The sequence below is a fragment of the Girardinichthys multiradiatus genome, chromosome 23, assembly GCF_021462225.1.
Source record: "Girardinichthys multiradiatus isolate DD_20200921_A chromosome 23, DD_fGirMul_XY1, whole genome shotgun sequence".
Taxonomy (NCBI): domain Eukaryota; kingdom Metazoa; phylum Chordata; class Actinopteri; order Cyprinodontiformes; family Goodeidae; genus Girardinichthys; species Girardinichthys multiradiatus.
In genome coordinates, this window is record NC_061815.1 from 17867570 (window position 1) to 17882308 (window position 14739).

At 41.4% G+C, this 14739-nt stretch overlaps 2 protein-coding genes across 3 annotated transcripts in view; both read right to left on the minus strand.

The window, feature by feature from the left end:
• Positions 1–3549: 3549 nt before the first annotated feature.
• Positions 3550–6142, minus strand: gpr151 (G protein-coupled receptor 151). The gene has a single exon (XM_047354217.1). It carries the CDS (start codon positions 5393–5395, stop codon positions 4067–4069), a length of 1329 nt encoding a protein of 442 aa, XP_047210173.1. The 5' UTR covers positions 5396–6142; the 3' UTR covers positions 3550–4066.
• A 1570-nt stretch (positions 6143–7712) lies between these two features.
• LOC124860259 (serine/threonine-protein phosphatase 2A 55 kDa regulatory subunit B beta isoform) overlaps positions 7713–14739 on the minus strand; it is a 58555-nt gene continuing 51528 nt past the window's right edge. For both annotated transcript variants that reach the window (XM_047353404.1, XM_047353405.1), the window contains exons 7-10: positions 12779–12948; positions 12177–12268; positions 11964–12087; positions 7713–9487 (exon numbers count right to left, since the gene is read on the minus strand). In XM_047353404.1, coding sequence (XP_047209360.1) covers positions 9332–9487; positions 11964–12087; positions 12177–12268; positions 12779–12948 — 542 coding nt within the window. In that variant the 3' untranslated portion in view covers positions 7713–9331. The remainder of the gene's footprint in view (positions 9488–11963; positions 12088–12176; positions 12269–12778; positions 12949–14739) is intronic.

A 14739-nucleotide genomic window follows, 5' to 3' on the forward strand; every position in this document is an offset into this window, starting at 1 on the left:
GTTTATTACAGTCCATACTTCCAGTTTGCCTACAGGGGTCCATGCACTGCAAGGTTTAAATGTTTTCCCTCCCTAGTGTAGCTGGAAATGTTGAAATGCTCCTGCCCTTTAGATCTCTGCAGCCTTTACTGAGATGAAAGCACTCTGATTTATTCTAATCAAAAGACTGTTAAATACCACAGACCAGACCCCCTGAACCAACCAACCTCCAGCGCAACAAGACCCCAACTCATCCCCACATGCTCACAAACACTCTCATATAATTGCTGCACAAACTGAAGAGCCAGGTGATTTTTCTCAGGACCAAAGGGAGACGACGGCAACTGTAACTGTGAGGTAGAAGGTTTGACAAGCAAAGGTTTTAGCACGTGGCTTAATTGCAGCCAGCTTCCCCTGCTGAGCATAATTAGCGTTCGCTGTCGTGTCACTTCCAGGAGAGTTTCATTTATGAGAGATGATGATTGGGTGAGGGATAAAACACAAGGGTGAGACCCCTGCCTCCCCTCCCAGTGGGAGGGAGACTCAGCAAGGAGGGCAGTAAAGAGAGAATCTCACCTGCTGAAAGCTTCCCTGCATGGCGTAATGACCCAATTAAGCTCAGGTTGTTTTTCCACTTGCGATGTTGATTACCCTACAAATTTTTTAGTATCAGCTTTCAGCTGACCTTTTAGTCCTTAGTGTCTTTGTGTGATCCATCTCTGTTCAGTATAATTTACAGTGCATCCTAAACCTTTTCATGTTGTGTTATGTTACAACCAAGAAGCTTCTGTGTTTTGTTGCGACTTTGTGGTAGACAAACAGAAAGCAGCACATGAATGAAATGGAAGAAAAAGGGCCATCCACCTAAACTGACAGATGGGGCAAGGGCAGCCTTAGAGATGTAGCCAAGAGGTCTACGGTAACTCTGGAGGAGATGCAGAGATTCACAACTCAGCTGGGAAAATTAGCGGGTAGGACTATTATTCATGTAGTCCACTTGCCTTATTTTTACCTTTATTCAACCAAGTAGGTCAGTGGAGAACTAATTCTCTTTTGCATTACGACCTGGCCAAGATGCACGCATTTGTTGAAAAAAAGTTCCCGAGACCTTAACTGAAACTCTTTGGACTGCACTAAAAAAACATTATGTCCTATGGCCAAAAATTAACACAGGTAATCATCCAGAAAACAGCATCCACACAGTGAGGCATGGTGGTGCCAGCATCATGCTTCAGGGATGCCTTTCCTCGGCAGGTACAGGGAAGCTGGTCCGAGATGATGGGAAAATGGGTGGAGCAAAATATAGTGCAATCCTAGAAGAAAACCTGTTAGAGGCTGCTGAAGACTTTAGTCTGGGGTGGAGGTTCCCCTTCAAGCAGGACCACCCTAAGACAATGTGGTTTATATCGACGTTAATTCATGTGTTGTGACAAAATGAAGAGAAGTTAAAGGAGGATGCTTAGTTTTGCAAAGAACTATACACTTGAACTTTATTCGGACAAAAACTACAGATCTCCATTATGTTTATGTGTCCCTATCAATATCTGGAATCTGCAGCATTAGTGTCTTCATTGTCTCAGAGGTACATAGGGTACCACTAAGGATTGTTGACATAAAAATACAGCTGGTACAACACTACATGCTGCTGAATGAAAAGAAAACCTTCAAAATGGTGTGTTTAAGTGACAAAAAGTTCACAAAGAAAACACATTTAGACTTCTGCTGCTTTGCTGCCCCCTGGCACTGGAGCTATTGATTTCATGAAATGAGGGATGAAATTAGGGTCACAAAGGTGTTTCTGAGTTTCATGTGTTACCCTGTGTGAAGGAAAAAATGGAAGAAAAACCTCCTCTATTTTGTTGCAGGAAAACAAGGAACACTCAGCAGGAAGCTGGCATCTTTGCTAAGGTTTATTACCCCAAATATCAGCATCTGCATTTGGGTTTACTGCACAGCTCCTATTGTTTATATAATAGGTTACATTTGTATTGTTTACTTTGTTCGATAAATATTTTGATCATGATAAATAATTATGGATTATTTTCTATTTGTTGATATTCAATATTCAGCTACCATATATAGTCAAGTACATGTTTTGCAATTAAGTTGTGAATTTCGTTGAAACTCAGTTATACTGATATTTATGATCCTATTTATTAATAAGAGAGCACAATGACAGTGTAAAAAAAGTACATCCTCTTTGAGTTCAACCATTTTATATACCAGCGTGTAAAGAAAACTTGTTCACATCTTTACATTTAATAGGGAAGTAGTTGCATCTCTTTAGGCAGGTAAGACATCAGCAATGACCTGAGGGAAAATAACTTTTGCTTTCTATCGAGGGTTGTGAGGCAATTTTCTAATTGTTGAAGTATGTTGTTTGGCAAACAAGACTGATTGTAAAAACCAATCTTTTTAAAAGTGGATGTCACTGTGAAGTCAGACCATGCGATGCTCAGAGAAACTGTAGAACAAGCCTCAGTTGGCATGGTAAAAGTTAAAGCTCATGATGGTACAATTAGAAAGGACTCAAAGAATACGCTTGTTTGGGCTGCCATAAGCATCTTTTTTCTAAAAATAATTCCATATTGATATTGAGATTAAAGTGGAGATGTTACGCCACAATATATACAGTGCCTCATTTGGGCCAGCCCACCTTATATCAACCATCAAGCATGGTGTTGATGCCTCAGCTTGTGCTGCTTATGTTAAAGCTAGAAACAGGAATCTAATTTGTACATGTTGTGCTTGGTGATTCCTAGCTCTGAGGCTTTCTGCAGAAATTGGATAAATCCCACAACTGCAGATTTAGTGGCTCATTTAGCAGGGTAAATGCCTGGGCTAGAAGGTATAAACAAGAGAGCTCCAGGATAACCGTCATATTGTGTTTGTCTTTAGAGATGCTGCAACAACACTTTGTTTTCTATCTGCGCCTGGAGAAAAAGTTAATTATTTTTCTGGTCAGGGCTAAAATGTTCTAGGTGTGTACTGTTCTTTCACATTCAGTGTTTATGGGCAGGTCAGAACCCCAGGGAATGATGATGAGTTATACAGTTAAGTGTTGCTCTGATTGAGTGAGTTGCCTCAGGCAATAAAAGGTCAACATAAATAATCAATGAGGGGGAAATGTCAGATAGGAAGGGAGAGAGAAAACAGGAGTTGTTAGGTAACTGAGATGAGATCTTACCTTTTTGCACTTTTTTAGGAGTTATATGATCCAGACCCTTTCCATTTTATCACACATGAAATAAAAAGTACAAATATTTTGTTGTAGACAAAAAACTTGTTTTTAAAGGTAAATCAATGACAAAATGCTTTACACACAGCATGCTCTTTTAAATCAATGCAGAAGCAATTACCTGAAGAGACCCCCACACAAGAGAGACCACTGACTCCTCATCTTAGCTCAGATGGGAGCTTTAATCAGAACCAAAAGATTTCCCAATGAAAACATACTTAATGATTCAATACCAGCATGAATCAGTCACATGAAGAATCTACTGTACCTGTGAGTGAATATTAATGGGCAACTCTAAACCCAACCCCACAAAAACTTGTGCTCAGACCACATTTTGTCAATGTATTTATTGAAAACACTTCCCATTTAGACACACGCTGCAAACAAATCTGTCCCACAGTGAAAGTAAAGACAGACCTTTTACTATCACATCAACTGCTACATACACATTACTTTCTAATGTTCATAAATACAAGGATTGCACATATGTATATTTTGTTCATCAAAGTTAAATTAAGAACTTCACATGTGAACCTTAAGTAGAGGTCAACGTTATTAATTATTATTAACACCTTGAGTTGGCTGCTTTTTGATTCTCTATGGTACGGACTTTATGTAGAAAGCAAGTTTTAATAAACTGAGTCATCCTACTATAAAGCTTTAATTTACAGGCACTAATAATTACTTTACAAACTGCAAAAGGTTATCACATATGCAGATGATGCTGCTCTGTAGTCCGTACTCACTTTGATGGCCGTTCTTACCTTTGAACAATATTGCACACACAGAAAACAGAACATCAATGATTTACACTGCAGCAAATGGGAGAGGTGTGTTGATAATGGGTTGTTATTTTTTCTCTTCATGGGTCTGGTTCTCCCACGGAACCGGATCATTTTCATCAGTATGCGATCCAGTCTCCCTGTCCTGCCAAAACTGCTCCACGTCAGGCAAGACAATCCCATCTTTAAGGCTCAACCTGTCCACCTCTCTTTCCCCTCTAGGTTTGCCTTGCTCCAGCGAAGGCTGAGCCTCGGTGCTTGTTTCCTGGCTGGAGCTGAGATGGAGCCACCTCTCTCCCCTCAGCTGCCCTGATGTCTCTGGTCTGGGACAAGGGGACTGGAGAGAGGTAGGGTTGTGGGGTCCTGGCTTCGGCTTAGGTGGAGGCTGTTTGCGCAGGGTGAGACGCCTCCACAGTCCCCGGTAACTTTCTCTGAACTCCTCAGAGAGGAAGAGGACAATCAGAGGGTTCACCAAAGACAGAGAGAATGTGAGCAGCTGAGCAGACAGGGTGAGGAAAAGGGGAGGAGAGGAAGTCAGTGGCTGAGCTCCATCAGTTTCTTTCTCTGCCAGATGGCGCTCCCAAACCCATACCACCCACTGAGGAAGCCACAGGATAGCCATGACCAAGGTGAGGCTGAAAAGCATCAATGTGAGCTTCCTGGATCGGATCTGTGTGCGCAGGTTCTGAGACTTACTGGAGCAACGTTTGCAGTGGCCATAAGCCTTCCAAAAGTACATCAGGGCCAAGCTCAGAGGTGAGAAGTAGACCCCCAAAGGATATGCTTTGACATACACAGACATGAAGTTCTTAGCTTCCAGAGGAAACATCAGCACACACACAAGACCACGGATCTCTCTGTGCAGCTTAGCAAACAGCCACAGTGGAATGGTGACAGAGCAGGCAGACAGCCAGATGAAGAAGAGCACCACCAGGATGGAGCCCAGGTGGATGCTCACCTGCCTGGTCGGGTTTGACACGTATCGACTACAAGCTTTTGCCATGAAAACCACTGTTAGGCTCTTTGCCACCATGCAGGACTGGAGGAACCAGTCGGCCGTCTTGCACACCACCCAGCCCAGGTTCCAGCTCGCTTTGGAGTAAGAGATAGCCCTAAAAGGTACTGTGAACATCAGCACCAGCCCGTCAGCGAACATTAGGTTGAAGATGAGCGAGTTGATGAGGGACAGTTTGCCCCTGTGGGAATTTGAGAACAGGATGACCATTGCAGTTAGATTACAAGCCACGCCTAAAACACAGATGACACCCAGAATAGCTGGCACCAAGACCCTGAGCTCGCTGGGATCCTGATTGTGGAATAAGCCCTGTTCATTGAATGTCCACTTGTTTAAGGAGCTGTTGTCCACAGTTGTATTATTTCCAACTAGCTTATCCATTGATTTTAAAGAGATGATGATCTGCCAAGAAAAATATCAGAGACCTCAGAGATAGCAAGAAGGGCAACAAAAAAAAATAAATACCGGAGAGGAAAAACTCCCAAAAATAAAGCAATATAAAGACAGAAATGTATTTGGATCAAAAAAAAGTTCCTAGCTTTCAGTCAGGGATTAAGAGTGGAGCTCTTGTCTGTGCTCTGCTTTATCATGAGACGCAGAGATGCAGCCCCTGTGGTGAGTTATAAAGAGGCAGTTTGACTGACAGCTGCTCTCCCCAGCTGGCTAAAATCATGCAGACTATACCCACAGGGGGCCAATTAGGCAGAGTAAAACGTTGTATAATGTGCACAAATGTAATGTAACATACCCACAGTTTACATTAGAGGTTTCTTTTACATAATTACAATACATTTTGTAATAGTTTTTTAACAGGGTTTGGAGGGTAATCATGCCTACGTTTTGGATGTTTTACACAAAATAAAATAGCATTGTCAAAGAACGGACCACTAAATAAATCATAAGCTGGAATTATACGGTGCCTGGCAAACATATTCGTAACCTTTGAACCTTTTCACATTTTGCCACATTACAGCTACAAATGTTAATGTTTTTCCTTTGGATTAAGGTCGTAGTCCAACAAACAGTGGTGTGAAACTTTTAAGTGGAAGCAAAATATACAAATAAAAATGGCATGCATTTGTATTCAATTCAATTCAATTCAAAGATACTTTATTGATACCCGAGGGGAAATTAGAATTCCAGTATCATTCTACTCTGATACACCTAAATAACATCCAGTACAACCAATGGCCTTCAGAAGTAATTTTACTTCTACAGTATCTACAGTATCTACTATTGATACTACAGTATCATAAAAACCAAGGAACAGACCACACAGGTATGAAGTTGGAGGGAGGTTAAAACAGAGTTGGGTTATAAAAACAATATCTCAGGCTTCTAACATCTCAGTATGAACTGTTCAAACTATCTTCCAGCTAAATTCAAAGGCAGATCAAGAGTAGTTTTAGTCAGAGAAGGATATAGGTAGGGTTCATAGTAATTCTTGAGGAGCTACAGAGATAAATGGACTTAATTTATACAGCACCTTTCCAGTCATACAGACCGCTCAAAGCACTTTACACTAGAGCCACATTCACCCAATCGCACTCACTAATGCTCCCACATTCATACACCGATATGCAGATCAGTAGGTTAAGTGCCTTGCCCAGGGGCACATCAACATATGGCAGGAGGAAGCTGGAATTGAACCCAAAACCTTCTGATTGCAAGACAACTACTCTTCCTACTGAGCCACAGTAGGAAGAGTCCAGAAGTCAGTTGGGTAAAATCTGTTGACTGGAAAACTATTACCTGCGACTCCAGAATTTTATTTTTTATTGAAGAGAAACATGTGGAAGAAGATGCTCTGGGCAGAGAACAATACTGAACTTTTTGTTTTGCATACAAACAAATCACTATGTGTGGAGAAAAACTAACACTGGTATCAGTGTTAGCCCACTATCCCCACTGTCAAACATGGTGGTGGTGGCAGCATTATGTTGTAGAGGTTATTTGCTTCAGCAGGGACTGGGAAGCTGGTCATAGTTGATGGGAAGATTAATGGAGCTAAACATCAGCCAGAGCTACAAGGAGTTGGTTTAGATCAAAGCATAGTCATGTGTTAGAAAAACCCAGTTAAAGTCCAGACCTACATCCAATTGATAATTTGTAGCAAGAATTAAAAAAATGTATGTTCACATTAGCTCTCTATCCAGTCTGACTGATCTTGAGCAATGCTGCAAAGAACAACGGGCAAATAAATCAGTTTTTAAATGTGCAAAGCTGGTAGACGCATAATGAACCCTAAAAGACGGAACAATTGGAACAACTGAGCTGGTTCACTAGTATTTTAACTCCTTCATAACTGGGCATGATTTTGTATTGATCACATAAAATCCACGTTTGTTGTTGTAATGTGACAAAATGTTGAAAAGATAAAGGTGCACGAATACTTTTGCTAGCCATTGTACTTCAATTTGCATTTTTTTAATCAATCAGATGTAATGCTTTGCAGTGTGTATAATTGCTCAGTCAGTCATTTTCAATACCGCTTCTTCCAGTGTAGGTCGCGGGTATGATTGGTCATCTCTAAAATTTTCAAACTAGACTAGCCAGAATCATTTTACCACTCTTTTTCCACTAGAGGGCGACCTTACACTAGATGCTGCATTGATCTTAGGCAGAACATAGCAAGTATAACTGTGATTCATGTTTGCCTCAACAGATGTTTACAAATCAGAGTCCACACTCGCAGGCATTGAGCTTGCAAATCTTTAATCTTTTTTTATTCAAAGTAAGTCCAGTAAGCATAAAGAATGCATGGTAATTCATTGCATTTTGATACATTCTGAGCTATAAAAGTTGGTTTGCTTCAATTAGAAGTGTCACAAAGGAGGGCGGTTTAGAAGATATCACTGTTAACAGACTCACACACAAATATTCCCTGATTTTACAGAGTCCAGGTACGCGTTTGACTGCCTTGCACAAAATCGGAGTCAGATCCAAGCCGGTTTCTGTGAGACGACCTGCTGCTGCTCCTCGTTGCCCTTCTTCCTCCAGGGAACAAACATGCACAAGCATTGGAACGATCTCATATAAAAACGATTTACGCTGACGCCTTTTGGGGAGAAAAAAAAAAAAGCTTTCATGGGGTAGTGCATCAAATGATCTGTAGATGTTCGACTGTCAGTTTCAACAGATTAACTTTCAACGCATGCTAAAGGAGCTAGTGTTGCACTGTGATGCCAAGATATTCTAGATAGGGTCCTATTAAATCATGAAGCTGAACGTTGTGATCTTATCATCTACAAATCATTTTCAGTACTATCCAAACAGGTAGCAAAGACACCTGCCTGCTTTATTTAATAAAAAGTCACTTTTGCAAAGAAAAAGTGGTGTCTTTATCATTTCTCTGAGAAACCGATGACATCGAACACGCAGCAGTTCCTCTGTACAAAAGAAAACAGTGTCTTCTCCTTGTCATTACTTGCAGCACTTTGCCAATCAGCATGAAGCTTTTTTTCTTACTTTCATTTCATTGGTGAAGAAAGAGAGGGAAAGAAAAAGAAAAAAAAGAATCCCTAAGTTAACATTTAATTTAAAACATTCAAACAGCCCCTTCCCCTCCCTCCCACCCACACCCACTACATCAAAGCTCCACATACCAAAAGAAGGCACCACAGCTTCTAAACAGACTCACCAACCGAGAAGAGAAGGACTCGACAAAACAAACGGCTTTAAATGAAGTCGACTCACGCTGCCTGGAAGGGCTTCATTCACATCACAGACTACAGAAGTCTCAACAAGGAGACGCGTTACCGGTGAGGCTGACCGTGCTGCGTGCAGTTTCTGGGGGTCAGACATTAACAGTCTCCTTGTCTTCTTGCGCTGTCCAGTTTTGACCTAAGTCAGAGGCTGTGGGGTTCATCACATGCGCTGCAGCTCGAGGTGGCTGAAACACAGGGGGCACTGTCGCTACATGGAGACGAGCCACCGTCATGTGAGCTGGCTTTCTGTCTCTGTGCTCTGCTTTAAATTCCCTGCTGCCTTATCTGCCTGTTTCTTCTTAGTCCAGAGGGCTGCTACATAACATTATTCATGCAGCGATCTGTCATGTTGCATAAACGCACAGAATTCAATCCTTTTGGCTGTCCGCATGGCTGAATAAATTAAATCAGAAGTCTTGAAATGAAACCTTTTCTTCGCATTGTATCCGTTTCAGTGTCCACTTTCTCACATCAGTCTCTGGACACTGGACTCTGTTAATGCAGAGTCGGGGGTGAGGGGGGGGGGGGGGGGGGGGGGGGGTTGGGGATTTAAGACAGCAGCCCCTCACATATGTGTGGGTCCAGAGTAAGTGGGGGCAGACTGCCTTTTTTAGTTCACTTTGTCCTGGAATATGTAGAGGTTGTTGGTGGCCGCTACAGCAATAATGTTCTCATGTGGATGCCACGTCGTGTGGAGGATCTTCTTGCTGAAGTCAAGGCTGTCTACACTGATCTCATCCTTGCGACGCTTCCCACCTACGCACACCTGGAGGGCAGAGGAACAGTCAGGTGTTTTTACACCTACATCAATTTACATCAAGAATGGTTTTTGGGATGTTGTTGATGTATTTACCATTTTTCTTAATGGTAAAAACTACATTATGCTAGATAAAATTCACTATTTGTTGTTGAAGCAGGAGTGAACAATGAGGGTATTGACAATAGTAAGGCTGAAACAATAAAAGGACTAATCGTAATTAATCGATTATTGAAATAATTGTCCACTAATTTAGTAATTGAAAAATCGTTAACAGACTGTAAAAACATACCATTTGCTGAATGAATGACCCGGTCAAAGCAGTAATTAGGTCAAAACTGTACAAAAACATATCCATTTTGCATTTAAGATGAAAAACCTTATTTGTCTGTTAATATGCTCTATCCAGAACTGCTCAATTAGCATAGCTTTAGCTTCACCTGGGTCAACTTCTGTAAAAAATCTCCTATTAGACACCTTTTGCTACCAGATTATTAATTGCTTAATCGAAAAGATAGACAATGGATTAATTGATTAGCAAAGTAATCGTTAGTTGCAGCCCTAGACAATAGTAACAATAGTGACAGTAGTGGATAAATAATGTTACACATAAGCAGTTTTTTTAACATGCATTCTGTACAATTTACCTGATAAAATACTGAAAAATATAAACAAAGTTTGGACACTCTATAAATAATATTTTGTTGAAGCACATTTTAATTAAATAATGCATTCAGTCTTGGTAATATTTGCCCAATTGCCCTTGCAAGGTTTCTCAAAAACTGCCAGATTGTGAGGGCATCTCGTCCATAGCCCGCTTCAGGTGACCCCACAGATTAAATTCTGGACTAAAACTTTTGAACTATGAAACCCCTTTTCATCTTCAGCTTTTTAGCACAAATCTAAAGTTTATGGGTCAATATGGACTGGTTTTAAAAACTTTTCATAATTCACCTTAATAAAAGTCCCAGTTCTCAAATGTAGCACACTACCAGTAGATGGCAGGGTTTCCTGCAGCTCTTTCAGTGTTGACGTCAGCCTCCAGACGGCCTTCCTCAACAGTCTCTATCAGGTCTTTTCATCAGCTTTGGGAAACTTCTTTTATTTTATTGTACTAACTTCCTCCAGTTATTGATGACTTTCTTTACTGTGCCATGGCATATCTTTTTCTTCCCTTTCCCTGACTGATTCCTTTGCACAATGAGATTATTTTGATCATTTGAAAATTTCTCTGCAAACTATGCCTTTAGCTAAAGGCTGTGAAGGTCAAGAAAATCCTACAGGGACAGCTTTCCCACCCCGCCCCCAGACCCTGCAAGGATGAGCGTATATAGATAACCGCTTTGTGGCATGGTGTGGAAATAATCATCTCATTTTGAACGTGACTAAAACAAAGGAGATGATTGTAGATTTTAAGAGAAACAGGAATAAGTCAAAAACTATTTCTATCATGGGAGAAGAGGGGGAGGTGGTGGAGGAGTATAAATACCTCGGTGTTCACCTGGACAACAGACTAGAGTGGAGATGCAACTGTGAAGCCATCTACAAAAAGGGACAGAGCAGACTGTACTTCTTGAGGAATCTTAGGTCCTTTGGTGTTTGCAGCAAGATGCTGCATATCTTCTATAAGTCTGTTGTGGAGAGTGTGATCTCTTCTGCCATCATCTGCTGGGGAAGCAGCATCAGAGCCAGGGACTTAAAAAAGCTCAACAAGCTGATAAAAAAGGCTGGCTCTGTTCTGGGGACTCCTCTGGAACCTCTGGAGATCATTGTGGAAAGACGGATTCTTCATAAAATGAAGAACATTATGGAGAACCCTGAGCATCCTCTTCATGAGACTGTCCTACAACAACAGAGTGTCTTCAGTCAGAGGCTTCTTCAGATCTGCTGTAAGACGGAGCGCTACAGGAGATCCTTCCTGCCCACAACCATCAGCATCTACAACGGCTCTTTGAGGAAACCTTCATAATATGAGCTATAACAACATTTCATTTCCCTTTGGGATTAATAAAGTATTTTTGAATTGAATTTGAATAACAGACAGCTGAAAAGGTGCTTAACAACCTATTAGTTGAAAGGTGTACAACCAGGAACCTGCAGGTTGCGTTTTATTTATTTATTCCCCCTAACAGGCTTGTTTCTTTTTTGGTGGAATTGTATGGGATATTCTACATGTCACATTGAAGGATGAAATACAGGGGAAATTATTTCTCATGGTCTTATTTTTTACATCCCATAAACTTAGTATGCAGTATGTCACAAAACTGGCAGTACATCAGATTGCTCCATTCCTGGAATTTCAAAGCAAGAACAACCAGTTCATGCACATAATGTTTTATTTGTAATAACTAATAATATTCCTTAAGGCTGTTTTTTTCAGGCAAAGATGTGGAACTTTAAGCATCCAGATTTGGAGTTTTAAGTGTTTAATAACTCAATGCCAGTTTCTATTAGAAGTTACTAATTATTATGTGCAGTGACGTACCTTGCGAGGTTTCAGAATAGCTCTGGGTTTGCTGTTCTCTCTCGAAGCCTCCAGTGTGACGTCCCGTTTGGTGTTCCGGTCGAACATTCGGAAGAAATTGTTGTAGGAACCGGTCATTATGACGCTTAAGGAGGAAGGAAATGCATGGTGAGGTTTACTAAGATCTGTGCATTGACTGACTGATCTCTCTGATGATTAACTAAGACGTCTCACCTGTCCGATCCGTTCCAGACGCACTCAAACTTGTCAAAGATGCAGTCGTTCTCATACAGAGAACAAAGTTTGCCCCGCAGGTAGTCATGAACCTATAAAAAAGGGTCAATTACCGTTACTCATCAGAAAACGTCTACTTTTTACTGCGTGGCTTTTTGAGTGGACAACCCTAAGTGCCGCTGCCATATGCTCTCAGTAATCCTCCAGACCTGGTGACCTATGTTAAGATATTAGGCAGCAAGTGGAGGCAGAGGAAGAATCCCCTGATGGCGTTATCAATCATGACCTGCCGTAGGATTGCTTCCCCACATCAGACAGGTTGGATCTGACCTTAATGACCACACAGTGGGAGATTTTACCCTTAAGGTTGCATCTGCACTAATACTACCCTCTAATGGGTATTTGGTTCAATAAGCCCTCCTGGGATAATCGCTGAAGATGACAAGGTTACGGGCCGGCAGTGTGACAGTGAAACAGCATTACACTGACTGATTAGCTTTAAATCAATACGTTTTGATTTGATCTGGGTCAATCTGGAACTTCCCAGCTTCACCAGCTAAGATGACTTTAAAGACCAAGGCTCGAGACGATGAATTCATCACCTGGTAGGTTTCCAGTGGTTTGTTCTCCATTTGGAGGTCCCACACCTTGACAGTGAGGTAGTCCCTTGTCATCAGGTAGCGCCCGTTGTGGCTGAATTTAACGTCGGAGATGGATGAGATGATTTCTGAGAAAAAGGAGCGCGTTGACGGATCCTCTGGCTCTTCGAAGTCTATATAGGACAGAGAAGAACCAGAAACCACTTCAGTTCATGCACTGTGGAAAAACACACCCCTTTAGATCGCAGAAGGTTGCTGTTTTTCTGTGAAGAGATGCAGCTGCATCTCTTCACAGAATTACGTAGGGAGATAATCATGGGTCAGCACAGTGGGCAAATATTGGTTATGATTCATATTGATTCTGACAGCTGCTTGTCCATGTGCAGGCCAGCACACTGGGGACGAGAACCAGGCATTCCATCGTTAGCTGTCAAGCCAATATTTCTCCCCACCCTTCCTTCCTTTCTCCCCCCATCTCATCTCTATTTCTCTGGAAAATGCCCCCTCCACCGCCAGCCCTGCTCCTCAGCTGAGGCCTGGAGGATCACTCTGTGATGTGTCAGTGGGGAGTCTCACTAGGGCTGCAGCGTGAGAGATGAAAAATGAAGGGGGATGAGGAAGGGATAAGAAAAACAAATCAATGTCAAAGTACTGGCCAAATATGAGCCCCGTTGGATATCTCTGTGTGTGTGTGCCAGGGAAGGAGTGTTTGGGAATAAGTGGAAGAGTGCATGTATATATACATGTGTGTGAGCGTCCCTGCCCTCCCGCTCCAGGGGTGTATAATAGGGTCCCTGGGGAGTCAACAGGGGGAGGGCAAGGGGTTTGTTAGGTCCCTCTTGCTTTGTCCTTGGGGCATTTGACAATCCCCTCCTAAATCCTCTATCCATCCCTCTCCCATCCATCCATCCTGGCTGTAACACTGATTGACAGCCGGCAGTCTCATAGATTTATGGGTATAGAGGGAGATTCAGAATCATTCTGGGGCTCACTCAAGGATATCTCCTCGGTTTATAAAATTGTACTGTAAATGACTGATTTTTTTTACATTTTATCACTTTACAACCACAAACCTCAAAATGTTCCTATTGGTAGATTAGTGGATAGAGAAACACAAAATAGTCCATAATTGTAATGTGGAAGATAAAGAATAGAAAGGTTTTAAATCCTTTTCACAAATAAAAATATTAAAGATGTTCATTATTAGTACTATTATGATGATGTTGATTATTGTTATTATTAAGTCCTTTTTATCCTTATTCCCCTAAATAGGTGCCAGTACAACAAAGTGCCAGTTAGTAGGTAAACAGTCCCTTGATAAACAGCTGTTCAGTGAGGGCAACAGAGGTTTGATATTAGTGAACACATGTTAAACCCACAGCAACTCTGGAGGAGTTGCAGAAATCTAGGTGGTAGAACCAATCAGAAGGATAACCATTGGTCATGCACTCCACAAATATGAGCTTTATGGGAGGGTGGCAAGAAGAAAGCTTCTGTTCAAAGAAAATCTTCCCACTTAAGGTTTGCCACAATCATCTTAGGGAACACAGTAAACATGTGAAAAATGGTAATCAGGTCAGTGGACCTAAATTAAAGTTTTTGACCTACAGGTCCTTCTCAAAATATTAGCATATTGTGATAAAGTTCATTATTTTCCATAATGTCATGATGAAAATTTAACATTCATATATTTTAGATTCATTGCACACTAACTGAAATATTTCAGGTCTTTTATTGTCTTAATACGGATGAGTTTGGCATACAGCTCATGAAAACCCAAAATTCCTATCTCACAAAATTAGCATATCATTAAAAGGGTCTCTAAACGAGCTATGAACCCAATCATCTGAATCAACGAGTTAACTCTAAACACCTGCAAAAGATTCCTGAGGCCTTTAAAACTCCCAGCCTGGTTCATCACTCAAAACCCCAATCATGGGTAAGACTGCTGACCTGACTGCTGT